This window comes from Mustelus asterias, chromosome 3, assembly GCF_964213995.1.
Source record: "Mustelus asterias chromosome 3, sMusAst1.hap1.1, whole genome shotgun sequence".
Classification (NCBI taxonomy): Eukaryota; Metazoa; Chordata; class Chondrichthyes; order Carcharhiniformes; family Triakidae; genus Mustelus; species Mustelus asterias.
Genome location: NC_135803.1, coordinates 44,692,400 through 44,717,363, shown reverse-complemented (window position 1 = coordinate 44,717,363; position 24,964 = coordinate 44,692,400). Strand labels below are relative to the sequence as shown.

At 43.0% G+C, this 24,964-nt stretch overlaps 1 protein-coding gene across 1 annotated transcript in view; it reads left to right on the top strand.

The window, feature by feature from the left end:
- Positions 1-24,964, top strand: part of LOC144485430 (coiled-coil domain-containing protein 150-like) — a 98,017-nt gene that overhangs the window by 51,229 nt on the left and 21,824 nt on the right. Inside the window, exons 17-20 of the mRNA XM_078203608.1 lie at positions 3,919-3,981; positions 8,187-8,315; positions 9,767-9,936; positions 22,852-22,936. Coding sequence (XP_078059734.1) covers positions 3,919-3,981; positions 8,187-8,315; positions 9,767-9,936; positions 22,852-22,936 — 447 coding nt within the window. The remainder of the gene's footprint in view (positions 1-3,918; positions 3,982-8,186; positions 8,316-9,766; positions 9,937-22,851; positions 22,937-24,964) is intronic.

Sequence of the window (24,964 nt, the reverse complement as noted above, 5' to 3'; positions counted from 1 at the left end):
GGTGAGGAAATCCAGTAGTGTTTCAGGAGATTTTAGTTGTAAGAAGTGCATTAGATTGCAGCTTCTGGAGGAGCGTGTAAAGGAGCTGGAGGGGGAGGTAGAGGAACTCCGCATAATTCGGGAGGCGGAGGTGGAAGTTGATAGGAGTTATAGAGAAATAGTAACTCCTAGAAATGAGGCTTGGGTCAATGCCAGGAGGAGGGGTAAGAAGCAATCGGGAAGACAATCCCCTGGGGCGGTTCCCCTCCATAATAGGTTTTCGGTGCTGGAGGCTACAGTTGAGGAGGAATCAACTGAGCATAGAGAGCAGATCTCTGGGGGTGAGCCGAGTGAGAAAGCTCAGGTGGTTAGGGGCTGTAAAAGACTGGGCCTTGTGATTGGGGACTCCACAATTAAGGAGACAGATAGGAGGGTCGGAACTAAAGGTAGGGACTCAGGGTTGGTGTGTTGCCTACCAGGGGCTGGGGTCCGGGATGTGTCTGACAGGGTATTCAGGACTCTTAGGGGGGAGGGAGATAAACCACAAGTTATTGTACATGTGGGGACACACGACATAGGGAAGATAGGGGAAGGGGATATTAGGCAGGGATTTATGGAGTTGGGGTGGAAACTAAAGGCCAAGACTGACAGAGTGGTTATCTCTGGACTCTTGCCTGTACCACGGGATAGTTTAGAGAGGAATAGGGAGAGGGAAGGTTTGAATTCATGGCTGAGGGGATGGTGCAGGAGGGAGGGGTTCAGGTACTTAAGCAATTGGGGCTCGTACTGGGGAAGGTGTGACCTCTATGAGAAGGATGGTCTACACCTTAATCAGAAGGGGACCAATATCCTGGGGGGTAAATTTGCTAAGGCCATGCAGGGAGGTTTAAACTGATTCGGGGGGGGGGAGGGATCCTGAGTAGTGGGGCTGAAAGTGAGGGATGCATGGATGGGGACTGCAATGCACGGCATTGCAGAGGTGGGGTGGAGCAGGGTTTGAAATGTGTATACTTCAATGCCAGGAGTATTCGCAATAAAGTGGGTGAACTTGCAGCGTGGATCAGTACCTGGGACTTCGATGTTGTGGCTATTTCAGAGACATGGATAGAGCAGGGGCAGGAATGGATGCTGCAGGTCCCGGGGTTCAAATGTTTTAGTCGAAGTAGGGAAGGAGGTAGAAGAGGGGGAGGGGTAGCATTATTGGTCAGAGATTGTATCACAGTGTCAGAGAGGAGGTTTGATGAGGACTTATCTGTTGAGGTAGTATGGGCGGAGATTAGAAATAGGAGAGGAGAGGTCACCCTGTTGGGAGTCTTTTATAGACCTCCTAAAAGTTCTAGAGAGGTTGAGGAAAGGATTGCGGAGTCAATCCTGCTTAGGAGTGAAAGTAATAGGGCAATTGTTATGGGGGATTTTAACTTGACTAATATTGACTGGAATTGTTATAGCTCTAGCTCGTTAGAGGGGTCAGTTTTTGTTCAAAGCGTGCAGGAAGGTTTTTTGACTCAGTATGTAGACAGGCCAACTAGAGGTGAGGCTATATTGGATCTGGTGCTGGGAAATGAGCCAGACCAGGTGCTAGACTTGGAAGTTGGTGTGCATTTTGGTGATAGTGACCACAATTCGGTTACGTTCACCTTAGTGATGGAAAGGGATAGGCATGAACCTCGGGCCAATGGTTTTAGCTGGGGGAAGGGTAATTATGAGGCTATTAGGAGAGAATTAGGAAACATAGGTTGGACTAGGAGATTACAGGGACTGGGAACGTCCGACATGTGGAGTTTTTTCAAGGAGCAGCTACTGCGAGTCTGTGATAGGTATGTCCCTGTCAGGCAAGGAGGAATTGGTAGGGCTAGGGAACCGTGGTGCACCAAAAAAGTTTCTTTGTTGGTTAAAAAGAAAAAGGAGGCTTATGTTCGGATGAGACGTGAGCACTCGGGTAGTGCACTAGAAAGCTTTAGATTGGCTAAGAGGGAGTTGAAGAGCGAGCTTAGAAAGGCTAAAAGGGGACATGAGAAGACTTTGGCGGATAGGGTTAAAGAGAATCCTAAGGCGTTCTATAGGTATGTCAAGAACAGAAGGTTGGTTAGGGCAAGTTTAGGGCCAGTTATAGATGGCAGAGGGAAGTTATGTGTGGAACCGGAGGAGATTGGTGAAGCATTGAACCAATATTTCTCTTCGGTGTTCACGCAAGGGGACATGAATATAGCTGAGGAGGACACTGGGTTGCAAGGGAGTAGAATAGACAGTATTACAGTTGATAAGGAGGATGTGCAGGATATTCTGGAGGGTCTGAAAATAGATAAATCCCCTGGTCCGGATGGGATTTATCCAAGGATTCTCTGGGAGGCAAGAGAAGTGATTGCAGAGCCTCTGGCTCTGATCTTCAGGTCGTCGTTGGCCTCTGGTATAGTACCAGAAGATTGGAGGTTAGCGAATGTTGTCCCATTGTTTAAGAAGGGGAACAGAGACTTCCCCGGAAATTATAGACCGGTGAGTCTCACTTCTGTTGTCGGCAAGATGTTGGAAAAAATTATAAGGGATAGGATTTATAGTTATTTGGAGAGTAATGAATTGATAGGTGATAGTCAGCATGGTTTTGTGGCAGGTAGGTCGTGCCTTACTAACCTTATTGAGTTTTTTGAGAAAGTGACCAAGGAGGTGGATGGGGGCAAGGCAGTGGACGTGGTATATATGGATTTTAGTAAGGCGTTTGATAAGGTTCACCATGGTAGGCTTCTGCAGAAAATGCAGATGTATGGGATTGGGGGTGATCTAGGAAATTGGATCAGGAATTGGCTAGCGGATAGGAAACAGAGGGTGGTGGTTGATAGTAAATATTCATCATGGAGTGCGGTTACAAGTGGTGTACCTCAGGGATCTGTTTTGGGGCCACTGCTGTTTGTAATATTTATTAATGATCTGGATGAGGGTATAGTTGGGTGGATTAGCAAATTTGCTGATGACACCAAAGTCGGTGGTGTGGTAGACAGTGAGGAAGGGTGTCGTAGTTTGCAGGAAGACTTAGACAGGTTGCAAAGTTGGGCCGAGAGGTGGCGGATGGAGTTTAATGCGGAGAAGTGTGAGGTAATTCACTTTGGTAGGAATAACAGATGTGTTGAGTATAGGGCTAACGGGAGGACTTTGAATAGTGTGGAGGAGCAGAGGGATCTAGGTGTATGTGTGCATAGATCCCTGAAAGTTGGGAATCAAGTAGATAAGGTTGTTAAGAAGGCATATGGTGTCTTGGCGTTTATTGGTAGGGGGATTGAATTTAGGAGTCGTAGCGTTATGTTGCAACTGTACACAACTCTGGTGCGGCCGCACTTGGAGTACTGTGTGCAGTTCTGGTCCCCACATTACAGGAAGGATGTGGAGGCTTTGGAGAGGGTGCAGAGGAGGTTTACCAGGATGTTGCCTGGTATGGAGGGGAGATCCTATGAGGAGAGGCTGAGGGATTTGGGATTGTTTTCGCTGGAAAGGCGGCGGCTAAGAGGGGATCTTATTGAAACATATAAGATGATTAGAGGTTTAGATAGGGTGGATAGTGATAGCCTTTTTCCTCTGATGGAGAAATCCAGCACGAGGGGGCATGGCTTTAAATTGAGGGGGGGTAGTTATAGAACCGATGTCAGGGGTAGGTTCTTTACCCAGAGGGTGGTGAGGGATTGGAATGCCCTGCCAGCATCAGTAGTAAATGCGCCTAGTTTGGGGGCGTTTAAGAGATCCGTAGATAGGTTCATGGACGAAAAGAAATTGGTTTAGGTTGGAGGGTCACAGTTTTTTTTTTAACTGGTCGGTGCAACATCGTGGGCCGAAGGGCCTGTTCTGCGCTGTAATGTTCTATGTTCTATGTTCTAAAACACATGTTTTTCTTGTTTTCTAGTTGTTTGCTTTTGAGGAGCTGATATTGATTGTTTTTTTTACTGTCTTTTGCAGATTAATGCAGAATTTAACACATATAAGATTAACCTACAAAGACTTGAAGCTCAATTCAGACAGGTGCAATATCTGCTTTGATATAGTGTGCAGTATGAATTGTGTTAAATAAATTATTTATGCTTTGAAAGTTGCAATTGACGTTGACCAATTTTTACAAGAGATAGCATGATTGCATTCATATTTTAATATGTTGATTTTAATTTAAACACTAGCCTTTTATACTTTGGGTTAACATATTGATGAAGCAGTGAATAGGTGCAGTCGATATAAGCTTGCTTTAAAGGTTCAAAAGTTAATAATGCGGTTTCCTGAATCATTAGCTAGTGAAGTAAATGAATTTCTGGTTGGAAAATGATGGAGTTAGACTGGTGTTGGAATGGGACCTGGATGCCTGAGATGGGTCCATGATATTTTCTAGTCCTATATTTTCTTTTAGATTTGTAAGTATTTAAAAGTAAATGTACGCCAAGTTCCCTTCTCATTGCAGTAGCCATCAGCTGATCTGAATAGATAACTAAAGCCTTTTGTTACCAACAGTTGTAATTGGGTGGAGGAGGGGAGCATGTATTGGGAGTTATTGGCCCAGATTTCATGATCAGTTTGGTGCTGACGTTCACTGCCGACCTTTAGGAGAGCTGCACAGAAAGATCTGATGACCTCTGAGACTTAGATTTCCCCTCTAGCAATATTACTTTGAATGTAGCTGCAAGACAAGGCAATCCCCAGGCATTCAGAAACTCTCACTAATGGAAGCTGAGGTATTCTCACCCCCAGCAAATGGGAAAGTATGAAGCACATATTCCTTAACTTTTAATTAAATTTTACAGACAGCGATATATAGGATTGTGACATACACATGGGACTGAGTTATATCAGACACCTTGATCCCTGCACGAGCACCAGGGCTAAGAGGGCGGGATGAGGGGAGCCTGCTTGGGAAGGCTGGAAGCTAGGTTTCTGCCCCTCAAGGACAGGGGGTATTGCCTTAGAGGGCTTCTGGCCAACTCAGAGGCTGATGAGGAGACAAGTTGAGATAGATTAAGAACTTAAGTAAATATTTAGGGGTGGATGAAGTCGGGGAGGGGAGGGGGTGATGTCTTGGAAGGGGGGTGGGGGTCTTCAATTAGCTCAGGGGACTAATTAAGCAGGACCCACCACCAACAGCCCACACAAAACCTGCCAGGTTGGCCACTTAACTTGGGCCTGTTAAATGCCGGCGATGGGATGAAGGCCTTAAGTAGGCATTGATTGCTTGCTTAAGGGCCAATTGCCACCAGGGGCAGATGGGTAGGCTACAGGCAGGCTGACTGTTGGATGTAACATGTTGGATGTAACCTGCCTCCCCATCACCTTCAAGCCCACTTCAAGCATTAAATCCAGCCCATGGAGTTAAGACAGAAGCTGAACTATCATAAACTTTAAAAGAAAATGTAAAAATAAGTGGAGTTTTTTATCATAATGGAAAAATTTGACATTCCAAGGAAATGAATTTGGTTCTTTAGAGCCAGAAAGGTTTTTGAGCACTAAGGATGAACTTAGTCTTCAGAACACCATTCAACATCTCATGCACTTCAAATTATTTTCAAGGTTGTTTTTTAACGACAGTGTGATTAACAGCATGAGAGGGCAAGATCCTTAACCATTCTATGATTGCACTCTTCAAGTTGTTCAACAGCACATCTTACGGAGAAATGTTGAATCACTGACAGCACTTCCAGATATCCAGAGCAAATACCAACATAAATTGTCATTTAGAAAAATACAGGTTAATCAAGGAACATTAGCATGGATATTGTTAAGAGAAGGTCTTGACTGACTAACTTCATTAAACATTTTGAGGAGTTAACAAGAAGAACTGATGAGGGTGATGCATTTAATATTGTCTGTTGACTATAGAGAGACTTTGAGAGACAAATGTAGGTCAGAATATAAATTGTGAGGAGAACACACAGGGCGAACTTCTCCCATACCCCTGCCGGTTGGCTTAATGGCGATGGCGGGGTGGGGGGCAGGTGGATAATTCGGCTGGAGTCCAAAAATCAGTTTTATGCCGGTGTGAATTTCCCACGGGATCTTCCACTGGTACCCGCCGTAGCAGATCACGAAACCTGCTAGTGGCTGGTGTGAAACTGATTTGCATCTTGCTATTGGAATGCAGATAAAGGCCCAATGGCAATCTTCCCCCACACACCCAATTCTCTGTAGCATCCAGTTTGTGTCATTGGGTAGGTCTGTCTTCCAGCCTCTTAGTGTTCCTGGCAATCGATCTTTTTCAGGAAGTCCATCTTCTTTCTTCAATAGTGGGTCAGTGATGTTGGACATCTTTTTAATATGGCACCAGGTATGACGGTGGGATGTGTGCAGTCAAGCCTGTTCCGCCATGGAATACAGCAGAAAAATCCCAGATACATAATAAGGTTAGGACTGGAAAATATGACATGGTTTCTTGTTGGTTTCCCCATCCCTGCCCCTACCACAGGACTTAGAACCAGATGGGAGCATTCTACCCAAAGAGTCTGCATGGAAATCTGTACAGGTTAAGTTGCATGGGCAACAAGGTGGTAAATGGAGTATAATGTGGGGACGTTTGAGATTTTTAACTTTGCTAGTAAGAATAGAAAAGTAGAATATTTTTTAGTTGGTATGAAACTTGTAAATGTTGACATTCAGAGGAACTTGGGTATACAGTACTCATACAAGGCACACAGATTTAAAAAGCAATTGGGAAGGTAAGTAATATGTTGGCCTTCATTGGCAATTGGAGTACAGAAATGTGGAGGTCTCATCATGATTGTACATGGCTTTGGTGAGTACAGTGTTCAGCTTTGGTTTCTATATTTAAGAAAAAATGTATCTGCATGGGAGTCTATGCAGCAACGGGTAACTAGACGGGGTTCTTGGAAGAGAGTGTTGTCCAATGATGAGACTAAGTAAATTGGGGCTATAATCTCTGGAGTTTAGTGCAATGAGAGGTGATCTCATTGAAACATACCAGATTCTGAAGAGGCTTGACAGTGTAGACACTGAGGGGTAGTTACCTCTAGCTGGGGATTCAGAATATGGGGGCACAGTGATAGGACACATTTCTTCAGTCATAGGATTGCGAATCTTTGGAATTCTCTACCCCAGAAGGCATGGATGCTCTATTTAAAGTTGATAGAGACAGATTTTAGTGTCTCAAAAAATCTTAAAATGAGAAAGGGGCAGAAAAATGGAGTTAAGGCCAATGATCAGCCATGATCATGATGATTGGTAGAGAAGGCTCAAAGGGGCTATATGATCTACTCTTGTTCCTATTTCTCATGTTCTCTATTTTCACTGTTCAAGTATAATTAACGCATGTGCCATCTAGCTCTTTGTGTCACATTAATGGACTGGATATTAAGTTAGGGTAGGAATGATTACTTTAAGCTAGAAAACCCTGAAAAATTGATTTTTAGTGTCTGCTGAATTTAATCTCATGATCTATTTAGCATATTTTATCTAAGTTTCCTGGATGCAACCAGCCTGACTGCCAGGTGAGTTGGCTTTTGGCACAGGGCTGCAGTTGTGGAGCGGAGAAGAGGGAGCAAGAGATTGAAAAGGGTGGAAGAGGGGGTAAGGAGATAAACCTTAGGCAAAAACAGAATGTAGAGACAAGTTTGGAGGTCAGATGAAGGGGGTGGTTGGAGGTCTTGTGGAGGGAATCCGTAGTTGGGGGAATTCAGAAAAGTCAAGGGTGGAAGTGCAGACTTCATGAGTGTGATTGGAAGGGTCAGAGGGGCAGTCAGAAGAGTCGTGGGGGTGAATGGAAGGGGTGCTGGTGTCTGATCACGGGAGGAGGCTGAAGATGGTTCACGGGATCGACAAATCAGTAGAAAGGCATTTGCCCTCTTTTTCCAACTATCCTCACCTCCCGTGTGCCACCGAACTTCTTGAAGCTCAGAAAACTTAGCTGGCCATAGTTAAAATGGTTATTAAATATGAGGCACACAGCCTTCTTATAATGTTTAACTTGCCAACCTGTCTCCTGGGAGGGGGGGTTGGTTGCACATCACAGTCTCATCTCCACTGAAACCGAAAGTAGGCAGATTCGGGTGAGGAATTTTAATGTTTTAACAGCCTGTCCTCTTTATGGCTTAAAATTCACTTTGTTGAATTGTATAAAGTTGGTGTTAGTGTGTACCTTTTAATTTAATAAACTGGAAATGAACTCAGCATTATTGCTAAACTTGCATTAAGTATGTTTTTTGTTGGTGGTATATGTTGAATTTTGTTCTGAGCAGGCACAGTTAGTATTGAAACAAAAAGAAGATGATTTTGCAACGGCAATAAAATCTCGTGACGAAGCACTTCAAGAAATTCAGAAGCTAAAAGAATGTATAGAGGTGATGGAAGAGAAAGAAACAAACAAGGTGAAAACAACAGTGAAAGATTTGGGGGGGGGGAATGCTTTTGCTGAATACCAAATACTTTATTAATTGTTAGCAGTAAGGGTAATTCATCCTGGTATTTTAGTGTTTTATGAAAAGAACAATATGGTCAGACACTGATGCATGTGGATGCAGAATTCATTTTGGGAACTAAAGGGTTCTGAAGAATGTGGAGGAACAGAGATCTTGGGGTTCATATCCATAGATCTCTGAAGGTTGCCACTCAAGTGGATAGAGCCGTGAAGAAGGCCTATAGTGTGTTGGCGTTCATTAACAGGGGGTTTGAGTTTAAGAGCCGTGAGGTTATGCTGCAACTGTACAGGACTTTGGTGAGACCGCATTTGGAATATTGTGTGCAGTTCTGGTCACCTCACTATAAGAAGGATGTGGAGACACTGGAAAGAGTGCAAAGGAGATTTACCAGGATGCTGCCTGGTTTGGAGGGTAGGTCTTATGAGGAAAGGTTGAGGGAACTTGGACTTTTCTCTTTGGAGCGGAGGAGGTTGAGAGGAGACTTGATAGAGGTTTATAAGATGATGAGAGGGATAGATAGAGTGAAAGTTCAAAGACTATTTCCTCGGGTGGATGGAGCTATTACAAGGGGGCATAACTATAGGGTTCATGGTGGGAGATATAGGAAGGATGTCCGAGGTAGGTTCTTTACGCAGAGAGTGGTTGGGGTGTGGAATGGACTGCCTGCAGGGATAGTGGAGTCAGAAACTTTAGGAACATTTAAGAAGCTATTGGATAGGCACATGGAGTACTTCGGGATGATAGGGAGGAAATAGCTTGATCTGGGTTTCAGACAAAGCTCGGCACAACATCGTGGGCCGAAGGGCCTGTTCTGTGCTGTACTGTTCTATGTTCTAAACAGTGTTCATTTCATAAATCTCAAAAATATCAGGAAAGAAATGGGCATATGGAGTCATCGCTCAAACCTTCAAGCATTCAAAGGTGGTGTTTTTGTCTACTTCTCAGTTATATTATGTGGAATCGGCTCAGAGCTGATCCCAATCCATTCCCATAACTTTGGAAATTCAATGGAGTGAAACAATCTTCTCAACCAATAATTTTCCCACGGCCTATGACGTCCACTGCAGGATTGCTTAAGAATTCAGTAAAACCTGCATCGTTTTCAAAAACATTTTGCCATCTCGTGCTAATGTATTTGCAGTTTGATTAGGAAGAAACTTGAATGCTTGGGAAGGCAAGCAGAGTCTGGAAATTTGGCAGTGATAGCTATCTTTTCCGTACTTGTTGACTTGCAAGTGGAGATGCATGAGTTCAGAGACAAGATTGGAGTGCAATGATTGGCACTCAGACTTAGTGCTGTCTGAGGTAAAAGTCCAAACACCTACCAACAAGAAATACTTGTTCTTTAATAATTCACAACTCCATGCCTGAACTGATTGGAATGCTAATTTACTTTCCAGATTGCAAATTTTCAGCAAAATTTGACAGATTCTAAGCAAGATAATAGCCAGATGGCAGTGACCCTAGAGAATGTATTGGCATCACATGCAAAACTCCAGCAGACAGTGGAAAAACTACAGAGAGAACTCGGACAAAGAGACGCAGAGATAAATTACTTGCAACAAGACAAGTAAGGATATATATATTGATTATAGATAATACTCTTTAGAAAACTTTAATCTGATTTTGTGGTTTCTCCAACCAAACAACTGTCTATCAGAGAGAGATTTTATTTCACTTTTAAAAAATGTATGAAGTGCTTCAAGATATTGGGCCCAATTTTACCAAAACGGGTGCGAAATCACGGTAAAGTTGGGTGTCGGGCCTTTAACGCGGTGTGCACCCGATTCCTAGCAGAGCGTGGCTTTACCAACACCCTATTCAGGCGCGGATCGGGCGGCCCGCTGATTTAAATGCATTTGCATGCATTTAAATCGACTTAATGAAACACGCACCCAACTCTACCACCAAATCCCACTTTACCACCGTGAGGCCCAATCCGCGTCCGCGTTTTTAACGACCTGGTAAATAAAAGTTAGAAGCCAGCGCTTCCTCAGTGAGGGTTGGCGAGGAGGTAGGCGCGTTGCGTTCGGAGGCTCCCCGGTACTTACGTGTGACTTGAGTCGCAGCCATTCCGCTGTCCTGGGTCCGTGGTGTCTCTGCGAGTGTGTGGGGGGGAGGGGGGGCTGTTGCTGTGCACGAACTCCGTGTGGATGTCCGTGTGGTAGCATGGACCTCAGGTCCTGCAGTGCAGCTGGATCCTAGCACTGCAGCTCACTTCAGGCTGAAGATGTGCACGCAGTGCAGATAGCACTGCTGCAGCCTTCCAATGTTAGTAAGAAGTCTCACAACACCAGGTTAAAGTCCAACAGGTTTATTTGGTAGCAAATACCATAAGCTTTCGGAGCAATGCTCCTTCGTCAGATGGAGTGGTCTCTGTTCTCAAACAGGGCACAGACACAGAAATCAAATTACAGAATACTGATTAGAATGCAAATCTCTACAGCCAGCCAGGTCTTAAATGCACAGACAATGTGGGTGGAGGGAGCATTCAACACAGGTTAAAGAGATGTGTATTGTCTCCAGACAGTACAGCTTGTGAAATTGTGCAAGTCCAGGAGTCAAGCTGTGGGGGTTACTGATAATGTGACATAAATCCAACATCCCTGTTTAGACCGTCCTCATGTGTGCGGAACTTGGCTATCAGTTTCTGCTCAGTGACTCTGCGCTGTCGTGTGTCGTGAAGGCCGCCTTGGAGAACGCTTACCTGAAGATCCAAGGCTGAATGCCCGTGACTGCTGAAGTGCTCCCCCACAGGAAGAGAACAGTCTTGCCTGGTGATTGTCGAGCGGTGTTCATTCATCCGCTGTCGTAGCGTCTGCATGGTTTCCCCAATGTACCATGCCTCGGGACATCCTTTCTTGCAGCGTATCAGGTAGACAACGTTGGCCGAGTTGCAAGAGTATGTACCGTGTACCTGGTGGTCCACCCACATTGTCTGTGCATTTAAGACCTGGCTGGCTGTAGAGATTTGCATTCTAATCAGTATTCTGTAATTTGATTTCTGTGTCTGTGCCCTGTTTGAGAACAGAGACCACTCCATCTGACGAAGGAGCATTGCTCCGAAAGCTTATGGTATTTGCTACCAAATAAACCTGTTGGACTTTAACCTGGTGTTGTGAGACTTCTTACTGTGCTTACCCCAGTCCAACGCCGGCATCTCCACATCATGCCTTCCAATTTAACCAGGGGCTGTGATTGTGTGCTGCGTGTGGCTGGGGGGACTGGGAGGCTGTGACTGTGTGCAGCATGTGGCTGGGGGGCATGGGGGGTCTGTAACTGGTTTGTTGATGCTCAAATGTTCAGAGTCCTGTGGTGAACTTGGCAGAATTGTCCCCGTGGTGGAACTTGGTTGGAAATAAGATTCAAGGAGATTACTACATCTGGGAAACCAACCATAGTGAAAAGAAACTTGTATTGGCAACTCTTCTCTCACATGCCATGGCAGATGTGCCCCTACTTATGAATGTGACTTGCATGGGCAACGTTGGGTGCAGCTACTCTGCCTCTGGAGCAGCCTTGGATCCTTTGTCATCTTGTTTTCATCTGAACATTGCACAGAATTAGAGGAATCCCCTTTGGAAGATAATGTCAAAGTTATAATCGCAGGGACTAAAAACCTGACAGTCAAAAATCTGGGATAATATTTCAAAATGTATATCCCCCCATCCATGTAGAACTGCATGTTCCTGGGAATCGATGTAAATTTGTCCCTCATTATATCTTGATAATCTCATTGGGAGTAGGGATTTCCCTCCCTGTAAACCCCATCATCTACCATGGGATTCATTGGGTATGATCTATTTCAGTGGGGCAGGCCCTCAATCAATCTCTGGGGTATTGGTTGGTCCCAAACTTGGGTGCAGTTGCTTAGAGGCGTCACAATTTCTTGCAATATGCTCTGGGCCATTGCAATTATAATAGACAATAGACAATTCTGATCGCTGCCTGCCTGTGTCACTTTTTCCCTGTAAATAAGGGAGAGTAGCAGCTGGATATGATCACACACTGTCAGATGGGCACCCTCTATCTCTCTCCATTTTTCCAAACTGGTTCTCTGGTCTGACCTTGCATGGGGTTCATTTTACCTTGCTGTTTAAGGGTGGGTTTTTCTCACACTTCCTTTTCCCAAGCATTCACTAAGCATCTTAAGACCCATGCCTCAGTGTGAGTAGCATCTGCGGGGTCAAAATGTTCACAACTTATTTTCCCTTATTCAGTGGAATGGCTTACTAAGGTGCACAACCATTTTCGCAAGTTAGGGGCTACCAGTGCAGCTCGTGCAACTCCAGAGGCAAAAGCATTATTAAAGTGACCCCAAAGTCAGTTTTTGAATTCAGTGGGGTGTTCTCTCTTTCTTCATCGACAATTAGTTAGGCAGCATGGTGGCACAGTGGTTAGCACTGCTACCTCACAGAGCCAGGGACCCGGGTTCGATTCCTGGTTTGGGTCACTGTCTGGGTGGAGTTTACACATTCTCCCTGTGTCTGCGTGGGTTTCCTCTGGGTGCTCCGGTTTCCTCCCACAGTCTGAAAGACGTGCTGGTTAGGTACATTGACCCAAACAGGCGCTGGAGTGTGGCGACTAGGGAAATTTCACAGTAACTCCATTGCAGTGTTAATGTAAGCCTTACTTGTTACTAATAAATAAACTTTTACTTTAACTTTTTTTTCTACAGGATCTCCCCTCTTAGATCGTACAGCATTTCTGATTGCTTCCTGCATTTCGGGAACAGTTCCTCCTCCTGTGTTTTGAGGGTGGGGCAGGGCTGATAATACTGCATGGATCAAAGATGCAAGCAACAACTTTATCTCTTCATTGTCATCTAAATCATCTAATATCTTTTGTTGGCCCACTCTTTGAAAAAAATCCTCCAATCATCCCCACATTCAAATGATTTTATTGCTTTTGCTATTTCTGCTGATTGAGTCAAATTAAGATTGAGTCAAATTAAAAGGTGTCATGAACATAACTTGATTATTCACCCCCTGTGCTCTAGTGGGAGAGGTGGGGGGGCGGCATTGGGTCTGCATTCAGAACGACATATGGACATGGAGGTTCTTTAAGGAATTCATTCATTTTCTTCTCTTCTGATTCTCCTCTTACTGATCCTTTCCAATTATTATCATCTCCTGTTAGTTCCTCAAAAGTACCTAAACCCCCCCCCCTCAATAAAATAACTGACCTGTCAAATTACTCTTGAGAATGTTTATGAAGAATTGGTCATAAAATGTAGCACAATTCACAAGTAATTGTATTCTTGTTCAAGTGAGAGAAACTGTTGAACTCCCCTTTCCACATCGTAGCAGACACATCTGAAGCCTATATTGAGCACTAATGGGGATCCTTTGATGGGTACAGTACAGAAGTTCATATGCACTCAAAGCACTTTGTCCACCCTACTGCAAAAGTTGTACCTCCTCTGTAATGTCAGCCTGATTCAGTTATTCGCATTGTAGCAGTTAAACAAAGTCCTGATGCAAGATCTTGACTTCAGGAGCAAGTGCTGTATTGTTCAGAGAAATCAAATGTCCAGTCCAATTCTAAACCAAAATTCTGCTTGGTGCGGAGGGTCATGATGTCTGTGGGGTGGGGTGGGTGGGTTGGTGATGGAGGGACCTCAATTTTACTATGAGATTGGATCTCTGAGGAACTGGTCTCATACATCTCTTTGCCAGCAGGAATCTCCCCAAGCTCTAAACATTTGTCTACGTTTGGGAGAATTCTGTGAGAATCTTCCCAAGCTCCAAAAAAATTGCAATCTGATTCGCACCAACCCACTGGTGCGATTCTTACTACTTTTCCCACCAGAGATGACATCGAGTCTTTTTGGGAGAATTTAGCCCAATATCTATCTTATACTCTAACATTCAGAGAAGTATAAGGTCTTGTGAATTGTTAAGAACCCCGCTGATGTTAAATGCGAGGTATTCCAAAACCCAGAAGGACAACTCAACATTGGTTCTTAGTGGTGAATATTTTGAGTTTGGTATAATTTGAGTAAAGAAATGCAAGCCAGTGAGGAACAGTTGAGTCTTGTGATCAATTAAAGAACATTTATTAACTTAAAAGAAACACACAACAAAGACTACAATATACTCAACAGTACATTTATCTTCAATAATAGCTATATGCACACAGTATCTCACCTAACCCCGTATTCCTAGCTATCTACCTTCCTGAACATCCATTATTATATAACAATGAGCTATATCCAGCATATAATTACCACCAGTAAGTTATCTTCCAGGTTTGGGAAGAATCTGTCTTCCATTCAGCTTTGCTGTTCACTGAGGTATCTAAAAACCAGCAGCTTTCAGACTGGAGCTCTGTGCTTTTTGAGAGAATCCTGTTTGTTAGCGGTTTCTCTCCTCCTTCTTCTCGCCAATTAACCCTACTATGGATAAATTGTTTCTTCCCTTTGATGTAATGCTATCTTAATAACACCTGGGATCAGGCTTTTCACATATAGGTGTGAATTATATTTTTATCTCTTGATTTTGAACCCACCTCTTCCACAGTTCTAACACCAATTTCTAGACTTCATTGTTCCCCTTTATCCAATTCTTTATTTTATCCCAATTTATTTTTAAATATGATTTTACTCAATTCTTGAATCTTCCTTTTACACCAGTATCTTGACAAAATTAACAGGCAAACTGTGGCCAAACATGTTACATGACAGAATAAATACCAAATGTGACCAAGCCCAATTCCATCAATTTATCAACACCCCTCCCAAATGCCTGTTACATTGTGAACTAACCAATCTTGCTACAACTTAATCTTTCTCACTAGGGTTTCCACTTTTGAAATCACGCTTTGGAATTCTTCCCAAACGTTGCTCCAACTTGGATGATTTAAACAATGCCCCATCTCACAAGGTTTCAGTACCTCCTTCCAAGATTCCTTTCCCTGAGTACACTCATGCATTCACCCTACAAGCACAATTTCACCTCATTAGCTGTGCAAAGCAGAACACCATTGCTCTAAAGGGACACATTTGCCCCAGCAGCCTACAAAACAAAGTCATCGATCTTTGGCTCTTTTGAATCTCCAGGGCTTATCTTGAGCCTTCTTTGACCATAAGGACTTGTTGCAAGCCCACTTCACTTAAAGCCTACTCCCCACAGCTCTTCTTTTAATTGGAGATTTTTTTCTGGGACCTGTTACTGTCCCCCTCCCTTGTCCCTCTCTCTGGGACACTCACAGTGGCGCTGCACAACTGGTCACCTGATCTGGTTCTTTTGCGCCATTCACCTTTTTCTTCCAGGCACATAGGGCCTGTCCTTGGCTTGAAGAATGTGAAGATGCCAAACTGCGCAAGTGCAGCCTGCTCCCAATCTTCTCACCTGCGGGAAGTCAGAATCATCAGGGATTGAAATACCCAACTTCCAAAGTAAATTTCTTAACAAGGTGGAATATTTGGTTGGCCAGGTATAGGTTGTTATGAATTTTGTTTTGGCAATATTCAAGGATAGGCCAAGTCTCTTGTGTGCAGAATTGAAGGGATTAAAGTGACTTGCAAATCCAGTGCCGAGTGAACAACGACGTTGCAGTGATCCACAAACTGTTGATGGTGCATAATTATGGAGGTCAGTTTAATTTTGGCACAGAGAAAACTCGGGTTCAAGAGTTTCCTATCTCGACAGTATTTAATTCTGACACCAGAGGGCCAGTGATCTTTGCAATTAATAGCTACTGTCTGTTAAATTGTAAATAGTACCATTACACAAACTTTCTCGATCCCATTTAAGATCTTGAATGGGTATGTTTCAGATCTCCCAGTCCAAATAGTATGCATAGTAGTCTAGTATAGTCAACTCCTGCCGTTTGTGGGGGTCCCTTTCCTGGGAATTCTCAAGAAGTGTGAAATTTGTTCTATGTGAGAATGACGTGGGAAAGGTGAGAGTTTAATATTCTAAATTACGGATGAGTGACATTTTGGGCCACAAACCACGATTATGTGTACAACTACATTTGTGTAGGTAAACAAATTTGTGATAGAGGGTTGCGAATGACAAGGGGATGACTGTACAATGCCGGGTTCCAAAGTGTAGTTCAGAATAAAGTGTTTTTTGAATCATTGCTTGCTTTCATTTGGTTTCTGTAATCTTCAGGTTTATGTATTTGATTTGATTTATTATTGTCACATGTATTAGTATACAGTGAAAAGTATTGTTTCTTGCGCGCTATTCAGACAAAGCATACCGTTCATAGAGAAGGAAACGAGACAGTGCAGAATGTAGTGTTACAGTCATAGCTAGGGTGTAGAGAAAGATCAGCTTAATGCAAGGTAAGTACATTCAAAAGTCTGACAGCAGCAGGGAAGAAGCTGTTCTTGAGTCAGTTGGTACGTGACCTCAGACTTGTGTATCCTTTTTCCCGAAGGAAGAAGGTGGAAGAGAGAATGTCCAGGGTGCATGGGATCCTTAATTATGCTGGCTGCTTTGCCAAGGCAGCGGGAAGTGTAGACAGAGTCAATGGATGGGAGGTTGATTTGTGTGATGGATTGGGCTACATTCACGACCTTTTGTAGTTCCTTGCGGTCTTGGGCAGAGCAGGAGCCATACCAAGCTGTGATACAACCAGAAAGAATGCTTTCTATGGTGCATCTGTAAAAGTTGGTGGGAGTCGTAGCTGACATGCCCAATTTCCTTAGTCTTCTGAGAAAGTAGAGGCGTTGATGGACTTTCTTAACTATAGTGTCAGCATGGGGGGACCAGGACAGGTTGTTGGTGATCTGGACACCTAAAAACTTGAAGCTCTCGACCCTTTCTACTTTGTCCCCGTTGATGTAGACAGGGGCATGTTCTCCAAAACGCTGCCTGAAGTTGATGACAACCTCCTTCGTTTTGTTGACATTGAGGGAAAGATTATTGTTGCCGCAGCAGTTCACCAGATTCTCTATCTCATTCCTGTACTCTGTCACGTCATTGTTTGAGATCCAACCCACTACGGTGATGTCATCAGCAAACTTGAAAATCAAATTGGAGGGGAATTTGGCCGCACAGTCATAGCTGTATAAGGAGTATAGTAGGGGGCTGAGAACACAGCCTTGTGGGGCACCGGTGTTGAGGATGATCGTGGAGGAGATGTTGTTGCTTATCCTTACTGATTGTGGTCTGTGAGTTAGGAAGTTCAGGATCACAGAGGGAGGTGCCGAGGCCCAGGCCACAGAGTTTGGAGATGAGTTTCGAGGGAATAATAGTGTTGAAGGCTGAGCTGTAGTCAATAAATAGGAGTCTGACATAGGTGTCCTTGGTATCTAGGTGTTCCAGGGTTGAGTGCAGGGCCAGGGAAATGGCGTCTGCTGTGGACCTGTTGCGGCGGTAGGCGAACTGTCATGGATCCAGGTAGTCCGGGAGGTTGGAATTGATTCATGCCATGACTAACCTTTCGAAGCACTTCATAATGATGGATGTCAGAGCCACCGGCCAATAGTCTTTAAGACACGCTGCTTGGTTTTTCTTAGGTACTGGGATGATGGTCACCTTCTTGAAGCAGATAGGGACCTCAGATTGTTGTAAAGAGAGATGTTCATGTTAGGTGATTTGGCCATGCTAAATTGCCCCTTAGTGTCCCGAGATGTGTAGGTTAGATACATTAGCCATGGGAAATGTGTGGGGTTACGGAGATAGGGCAGGGGAAGAAGTCCTGGGTAAGATACTCTGTCAGAGAGTCGGTGCAGACTCGATGGACTGAATGGCTTCTTTGCACTTTAGGGATTCTATTGAGTGGTTATCCAACGATGAGAAGTTGAGAAATGTGGGCTGGAATTTTGGAGAATGAGAGATGATCTCTTTGAAACATAGAAGATTCGAAAAATGATTGACAAGGTGACGCTAAAAGATTCCCCCCCTGCCCCCCCAAGCTGGGAAATCGAGAACACAGGTACAATCTCAGGGTAACTTGTGTCCAGTAGATCATGGACAGGCTTTGTGGAGACAGGAGGTGCGTTACTTAGTGCAGGATTCCCAGCCTCTGACCTGCTCTTGTAGCCACAGTAAGTATATGGCTGGTATGATATTAATGTACCTTTACGAAATGTTTTTATTTAAATCCTGTTCTCTGCAGCAATCACAGCTTCAGTTTCTTTTCATTCCGGCACTGGCTGGCTGCTAGAAGTCTTTTTATTGCTGCTTCAATGGCTTAAATTGAGTTTTGTTTATTTTTACTATGAGCCTCAGGTACTTTCTGGGAGTTGTTTATGACCCTGCATTGTTGGAGGGAGATTGGTGGTAGGTCATGTGTTTTGGACAGCTTTTTTTTCTTCATAGTGAATTCAAGGTTTCACTTTTAATTTGGCTGGCAGCAGTTTTAGTTTAGAAGGAGGTGGACATCAAGCTGGAAACTCTCTCCCTGATTTTGGAAATTCTGCTGTTAGCTGGAAGCAAGGTTCCTAGACTTCCTGGAGTAGAAAATCTGCTGTTGGTGGTTGACTTGACTAGAGTCTCCCTGGTGTTTTGGGAAGCTGTTCTGACTCAACTTGTCTGTGTGCCTCAAGAGAACTGCAGCATTCAACCAAAGGGCTAAATTCCAATATCACATGAGCATTAGCCTTTGCAGTGTTGAACCTGTTTATGGGATTGGTTTGATTGGGCCATTTCAAAGAACAACAAAGAACAATACAGCACAGGAACAGGCCCTTCGGCCCTCCAAGCCCGCGCCGCTCCCCGGTCCAGGATTGAATCCTGAATCCAGGATCCCCGCCCAATTTTCCAGCCTATCTACATACCAATATCCTATCCACCGAGCTGTCCCTCACAGCTACGATGCTTTGTTCGTCACAATATTTCCTTTATTCATTAAGGGTTATTATATATCATTGTTTTTGTTCTTGTTTGAAATTGGTAAAAGTTATTGCTAATTTTCTTTCTATACATGTTAACTGTATACTTAAATAAACTTTGTTTGATAAAAGCTCCCAGGTGGGTTTTTTGAATCATACCTGAAGTGAAATATCTCATGCTCACCCTAGCCAAATTCAAAGTGCTAAACTTATGGTCCAGGCAGACTTCATAGAACATTTGAGAGTTTCTGACCTGAATTATAACACTGGCCTAGTTCAATTTCAATGGTAGCCTGAGGATGTGATAGTGGGGGATTCAGTGATGGTAATGACATTTAATGCTGAGAGGAGACGGTTAGATTCTCTCTTGTTGGAGATGGTCATTGCTTGGTCCTTGTATGTTACTTCGCGTTTTTCAGCCCAAACCTTAATGTTGTCCAAGTCTTGCAGGATATGGGCATGGACTGCTTCAAGCGAAAAGTCGCAAATGGTGCTAAACATTGTGCAATCATCAGAAAACACCCTCACTTTTGACCTTATAATGGAGAAAAGGTCATTGATAAAGCAGCTGAAGATGTTTGGGCTTAAGACACTATTCTGATGAACTCCTGTTCTGTGACCGAGGTGATCGACCTCCAACAACCACAACCATCTTCCTTTGTGCTAGGTATGACTTCAACACTGGAGAGCTTTCCCCCTGATTCCCACTGACTCCAGTTTTGCTAGGGACGTTTGATGCTATGCTTGGTCAAATGTGACCTTGATGTCAAGAGCAGTCACTCTCACCTCACCTCTTGAGTTCAGCTCTTTTGTCCATGTTTGAACCAAGGCTGTAGTGAGGTCAGGAGTTGAGTGGCCCTGGCAGAACCCAAACTAAGCATCAGTGAGCATGTAATTGCTCAATAAGTGCAGCTTGATAGGACTGTGGACAGCCCCTTCCATAACTTTGCTGATGATCGAGAATAGACTGGTGGTGTAGTCATTGGCCGGGTTGGATATGTCTTGCTTTTTGTGGACATGACATACCTGGCCAATTTTTCACTGAGGTTTGTCTAAGGGTGCAGCTGGTTCTGGAGCACAAATCTGCAGGACTATTGTTGGAATGTTGTCAAGGCCTTTGTAGAATCCAGTGTCTTCAACTGTTTCTTAACACCATGTTTAGCGAATCGAATTATTTGCAAACAGGCTTCTGTGATGTGGGGGACCACTGGAGGAGGCCAACATGGATCACCCACATGTCGTTTCTGGTTGAAGAATGTTGCAAGTATTTCAGCTTTGACTTTTGCACTGATATGTCAGGTGCCCCCATCATTGAGGATAAGATCATTTGTGGAGCTTCAGTTTGTTGTTTAATTGTCGGCACCATTCACGACTGGATGTGGCGGGACTGTCGAGCTCAGATCTGATCTGTTGGTTGTGGGGTCACTGCTCTATCACATGCTGTTTTCGCTGTTTGGTATGCAAGCAGTCCCTGTGTTGTAGCTTCACCAGGTTGACACTTTCTTTAAGGTGTGCCTGGTGCTATTTCTGGCATGCCTTCCGGTACTCCTTTTTGAACTAGGATTGATCCCCAGTTTGATGGTAATAGAGTGGGAGATGTACCAAGCCATGAGATTACAGATAGCTGCTGATGGCCACAGCACCTCATGGGTGCCCAATTTGAATTGCTTAATCTGTTGGAAATCTATCCCTTTTAGCAAGGTGGTAGTGCCACACAACACGATGGATGATATCCTCAATGTCTTTCTCACCACAAGAACTGTACGGTGGTCACTCGTACTCAAACTGCCATGACAGATCCATCTGTGACAAGTAGATTGCTGAGGATGAGGTCAAGTATATTTTTCCCTCTTGTTAGTTCTCTGACAACCTGCCACAGATCCATTCTAGTAGCTATATTCTTTAGAACTCGGTCAGTAGTGGTGCTACAGAGCTACTCTTGGTGAAGGGCATTGAAGTTCCCCCCACGCAGAGAACATTCCATGCCATAGCACCCTCAGTGCTTCTTCAAAATAGTGTTCAATATGGAGGAGTACTGATTCATCAGCTGAGGGAGAGTAGTAGGTGGTAATGAGCAGGGGTTTTCCTTGCCCATGTTTAACGTGATGCCATGAGACTTCATGGGATCCAGAGTCGATGTTGAGTACTCCCAGGGAAACTCCCTCTGACTGTAAATCACTGTGGACCTGTTCTGTCAATGGGACAGGGCCTACCCAGTGATGCTAGTATTTGGGGATTGTCTGTAAGGTATGATTCCATAAGTATGACTATATCAGGCTGTTGCTTGACTTGTCCGTGGGACAACTGTTCCAGTTTTGGCACAAGCCCCCAAATGTTGGTAAGGAGGGTTGACAGTGCTGAGTTTGCCATTGTCATTTCTGCTGCCTCAGTCGCTGCCAGATGATCAGTTGGTTCCATTCCTTTTTATGAATTTTGTAGTGGTTTGATATAACTGAGTGTTTTGCCATTTCAGAGAGCATTTAAGAATCAACCACATTGCTGTAGGTCTGGAGTCACATGTAGGCCAGATCTTACCATGTAGGTAAGGACTGCAGATATCTCTCCCTAACGGACAATAGTGAAGCAAATGGGTTTAACAGTAACCGACAATTTTTTTGGGTTTAAGATTTGAGGCTGACTCAACCCCCATTTTTTGAGGGTTGAAAATATCCCAGCAAAGCACTATGAGAAAGGAAGTTCTTTATTTAATGCTGATATTCCAATAGCCATGTAATATTATTATTCTTTGCAATGGTGATTATGTCTTTTGATTACCTAAATTTCAATTTTTTTGAAATTTTACTTGTTCTTTGTAAAGGACTGCTTTGAAACTGCATTAATAATTGGTTTATGAGTGTTTCAGAGTTGAATCTATTGATTTGAATTATTTCTATTTTCAATGGGCAAATTTTCTTCTCTTTGCATTTGCCCATTTCAGTTGTTTCTGGTAACTACTTTCAAGTAAGATTTATTTTCTTGTTGTTTGCCCCTCCACACTGGGCATCTGCCCATCATTTTTATAAGCAGTGGCTGAAAGAATAGGATAAACAAAACATTAGGTATTGTGCTTTATTGTTATATTCCATTCATCAAAGTTAAATGAAAAATGAATGTTTTAATAAACCATTTTGTCTTAAAATGTCCTGCTACTGTACAATTCTCCTGATGAAGATCTTTTCAGGCGTACAAAATTAAAATTCATTCCTTTGAAAAGTGGCTCCCTGAAAATTTATCAGTAAACCTTTTACAAAAAAACTTAACAATGAGTTGGTTAAGAAAATGCAGAGTGCAAAATTACAGGAAGACTGCCTATTTCTTGCTCTCACCTCAAAAGTAAGAAACCCCATCAACATTTGAGCCCCTCTCCTTCTCACTCTTTAAAAAATAAGAATTCCTCCTTAAAATGTTTCCGTAGGGTCTCCTTGCCTTTGTAATTAATATTTTTGAACCGTACTGAGGCCTCATCAAATATCTTTTAAATTGAGCGAACCTAATAAAAAGGAAGCACAGGATCAGCAGCTTTGCAGTTGACAAAATATTAAATATTTTCAAAGAATATTTGGTTATGTGTCAGGGTAATATTCCAGCACTTCAGCAAACTAGCAAATCATATCAGCACTTGTACATTTTGCACTAATGCCCAATGTAGACACAAGCTGAATATGATGTGTTTAATCTTCACTTCCTATCTAGGTCACAAGCCCAAATGATTCTACAGAGGCTGCAGGCTGAACTGGAGGATCTGCAGAATAAGCTGGCTACACAACACAACATTCAGGTAAGTCTATTCATGGGCGTTACATTTCCATTAACAATGTACATCGAGACATACATATTACATGAATACATAGCTGTACATATTGCATGATGGATAAGTTGTAGAATATAGCTATACTTCAGGCTTCTGGTGGGGGGGTTTGTCTTATTTATCATCTAAGAAACCATTTAGAATGCTTAGTGACATGTTATGTGACATTTTTGACTTTGGAACACAATCTATAACAGCACCTGGTTTTTGATATGTCAAATCCAATCTGGTAAGAAATAGCTATTTAACAAATCCAATACACTAATTAAACACTGAAGACTGTCTCAACAGCTTTTAAGGGTAAATATACATCAACTCACTTAAGAAGCTCCTGTGTTCAGAAATTTAAGCAGATATTTGTGACAATATTTATATTGATATTTGTATTTATGACTTGAAAATTTAGTTTCAATTCTATCCTCAATATTTTGTAATCTAAATATACTGCAAAAGAGGTCCTCTATCCTTCACCTTGAGAGTTTGAATTATTCATTTTGCATGCCAATAAGCTGTTATCATGTAGAAATTCATGTACAAATAATTGTATGGGCATGATTTGTGGTTATGCTTCTGTGTCACCTTTTGTGTTCACATCACTGGTACCTAGTACAGGTTTGTCTATTAGACAAATCAACTCTACAGATGACCTCATTTATACATGCCCACACCTGATGCTTCCTCTCTGCCAATGGTCACCTAGTCTTCCTGACTAGCTTCTTTACTCTTAGCAACCTATGGGATAACTACCCACTGGAATGTCTGCTCCAGAACACTTTTCTGCCCTCTGAATATTGTGGAATCTTTTCAGTTTACTCCCGAGCTGGGAAACGTTCTGCTTGAGGAATGCAATCTTTGTGCACCTTGGAAAATTTTTCAGCTGATCAGAGAGAGCTAGAATAGATTTTTAATGGATAACTCATGCCTGGCAGACCTGATTGAATTCTTTGAAGAGCTGAGTAAAGTCTTGAACAGGGGAATGTCAATTATATTCTTTATATGAACCTCCAGAAAGCATTTGATGAAGATAAGTTGATGCAACCTCTTGTCCCATCATCTTCTATTTCTGTTAGGTCATACACAAAGTGGTAAATTTAAGATCAAAGAAAGTGAATCCGATTATAGAAATGGCATTTCTGCTGTAAGATGCATTCAGAGTTAGGAAGAGTGCCTAAATTGTAACAATCTAGTATTCCAAAAATGAGTTTACAAACAACAAAGAAATTGTACGATACACACCTTAATTCTTTCTGTATTTTGTGCATTGGTTGTTTTGGTCTCCATATGATGCTTTAGTTGTGTCTTTTGATCTTTGATCCTTGCTTTTTATAATTTTCTCAAGTTCAGCAACTTTCAGTCGCAATTCTCTGTTGGCTCGTGACACTTCTGCAGATCTGGATGTGGCATCAGATAGGCTTTTTCTAAGCTATGATGTTAGAAAATTTATATACATGTTAATGAGAACGATGGTAGTTCTTCGCAAATATGAACTTCTGAAAGCATTACATAACTCTCCTACTCAAATAGAATTAAATTCCTGGAGAGGGTGGAATTGTAATATAAAATCGCTAGATGGGTTGGATGAGGGGGGATTAATGTTGGAGAAATGAGAAGGGATCTGGGAAGTGTGGATTGGCACAGGCTGTTCTCGGGTAAGGATGTAAATGGAAAGTGGGAGGCCTTCAAAGGAGAAATTTTGAGAGTGCAGAGTTTGTATGTTCCTGTCAGGATTAAAGGCAAAGTAAATAGGAATAAGGAACCTTGGTTCTCGAGGGAGATTGTAACACTGATTAAGAGGAAGAGAGAGTTGTATGAAATGTACAGGCAGCAAGGAACACATCAGATGCTCGAGGAGTATAAGAAGTGCAAGAAGCTACTTAAGAGGGAAATCAGGAGGGCTAAAAGAAGACATGAGGTTGCTTTGGCAGACAGAGTGAAGGAAAATCCAAAGAGCTTCTATAGGTATGTTAGGAGCAAAAGGATAGTGAGGGATAAAATTGG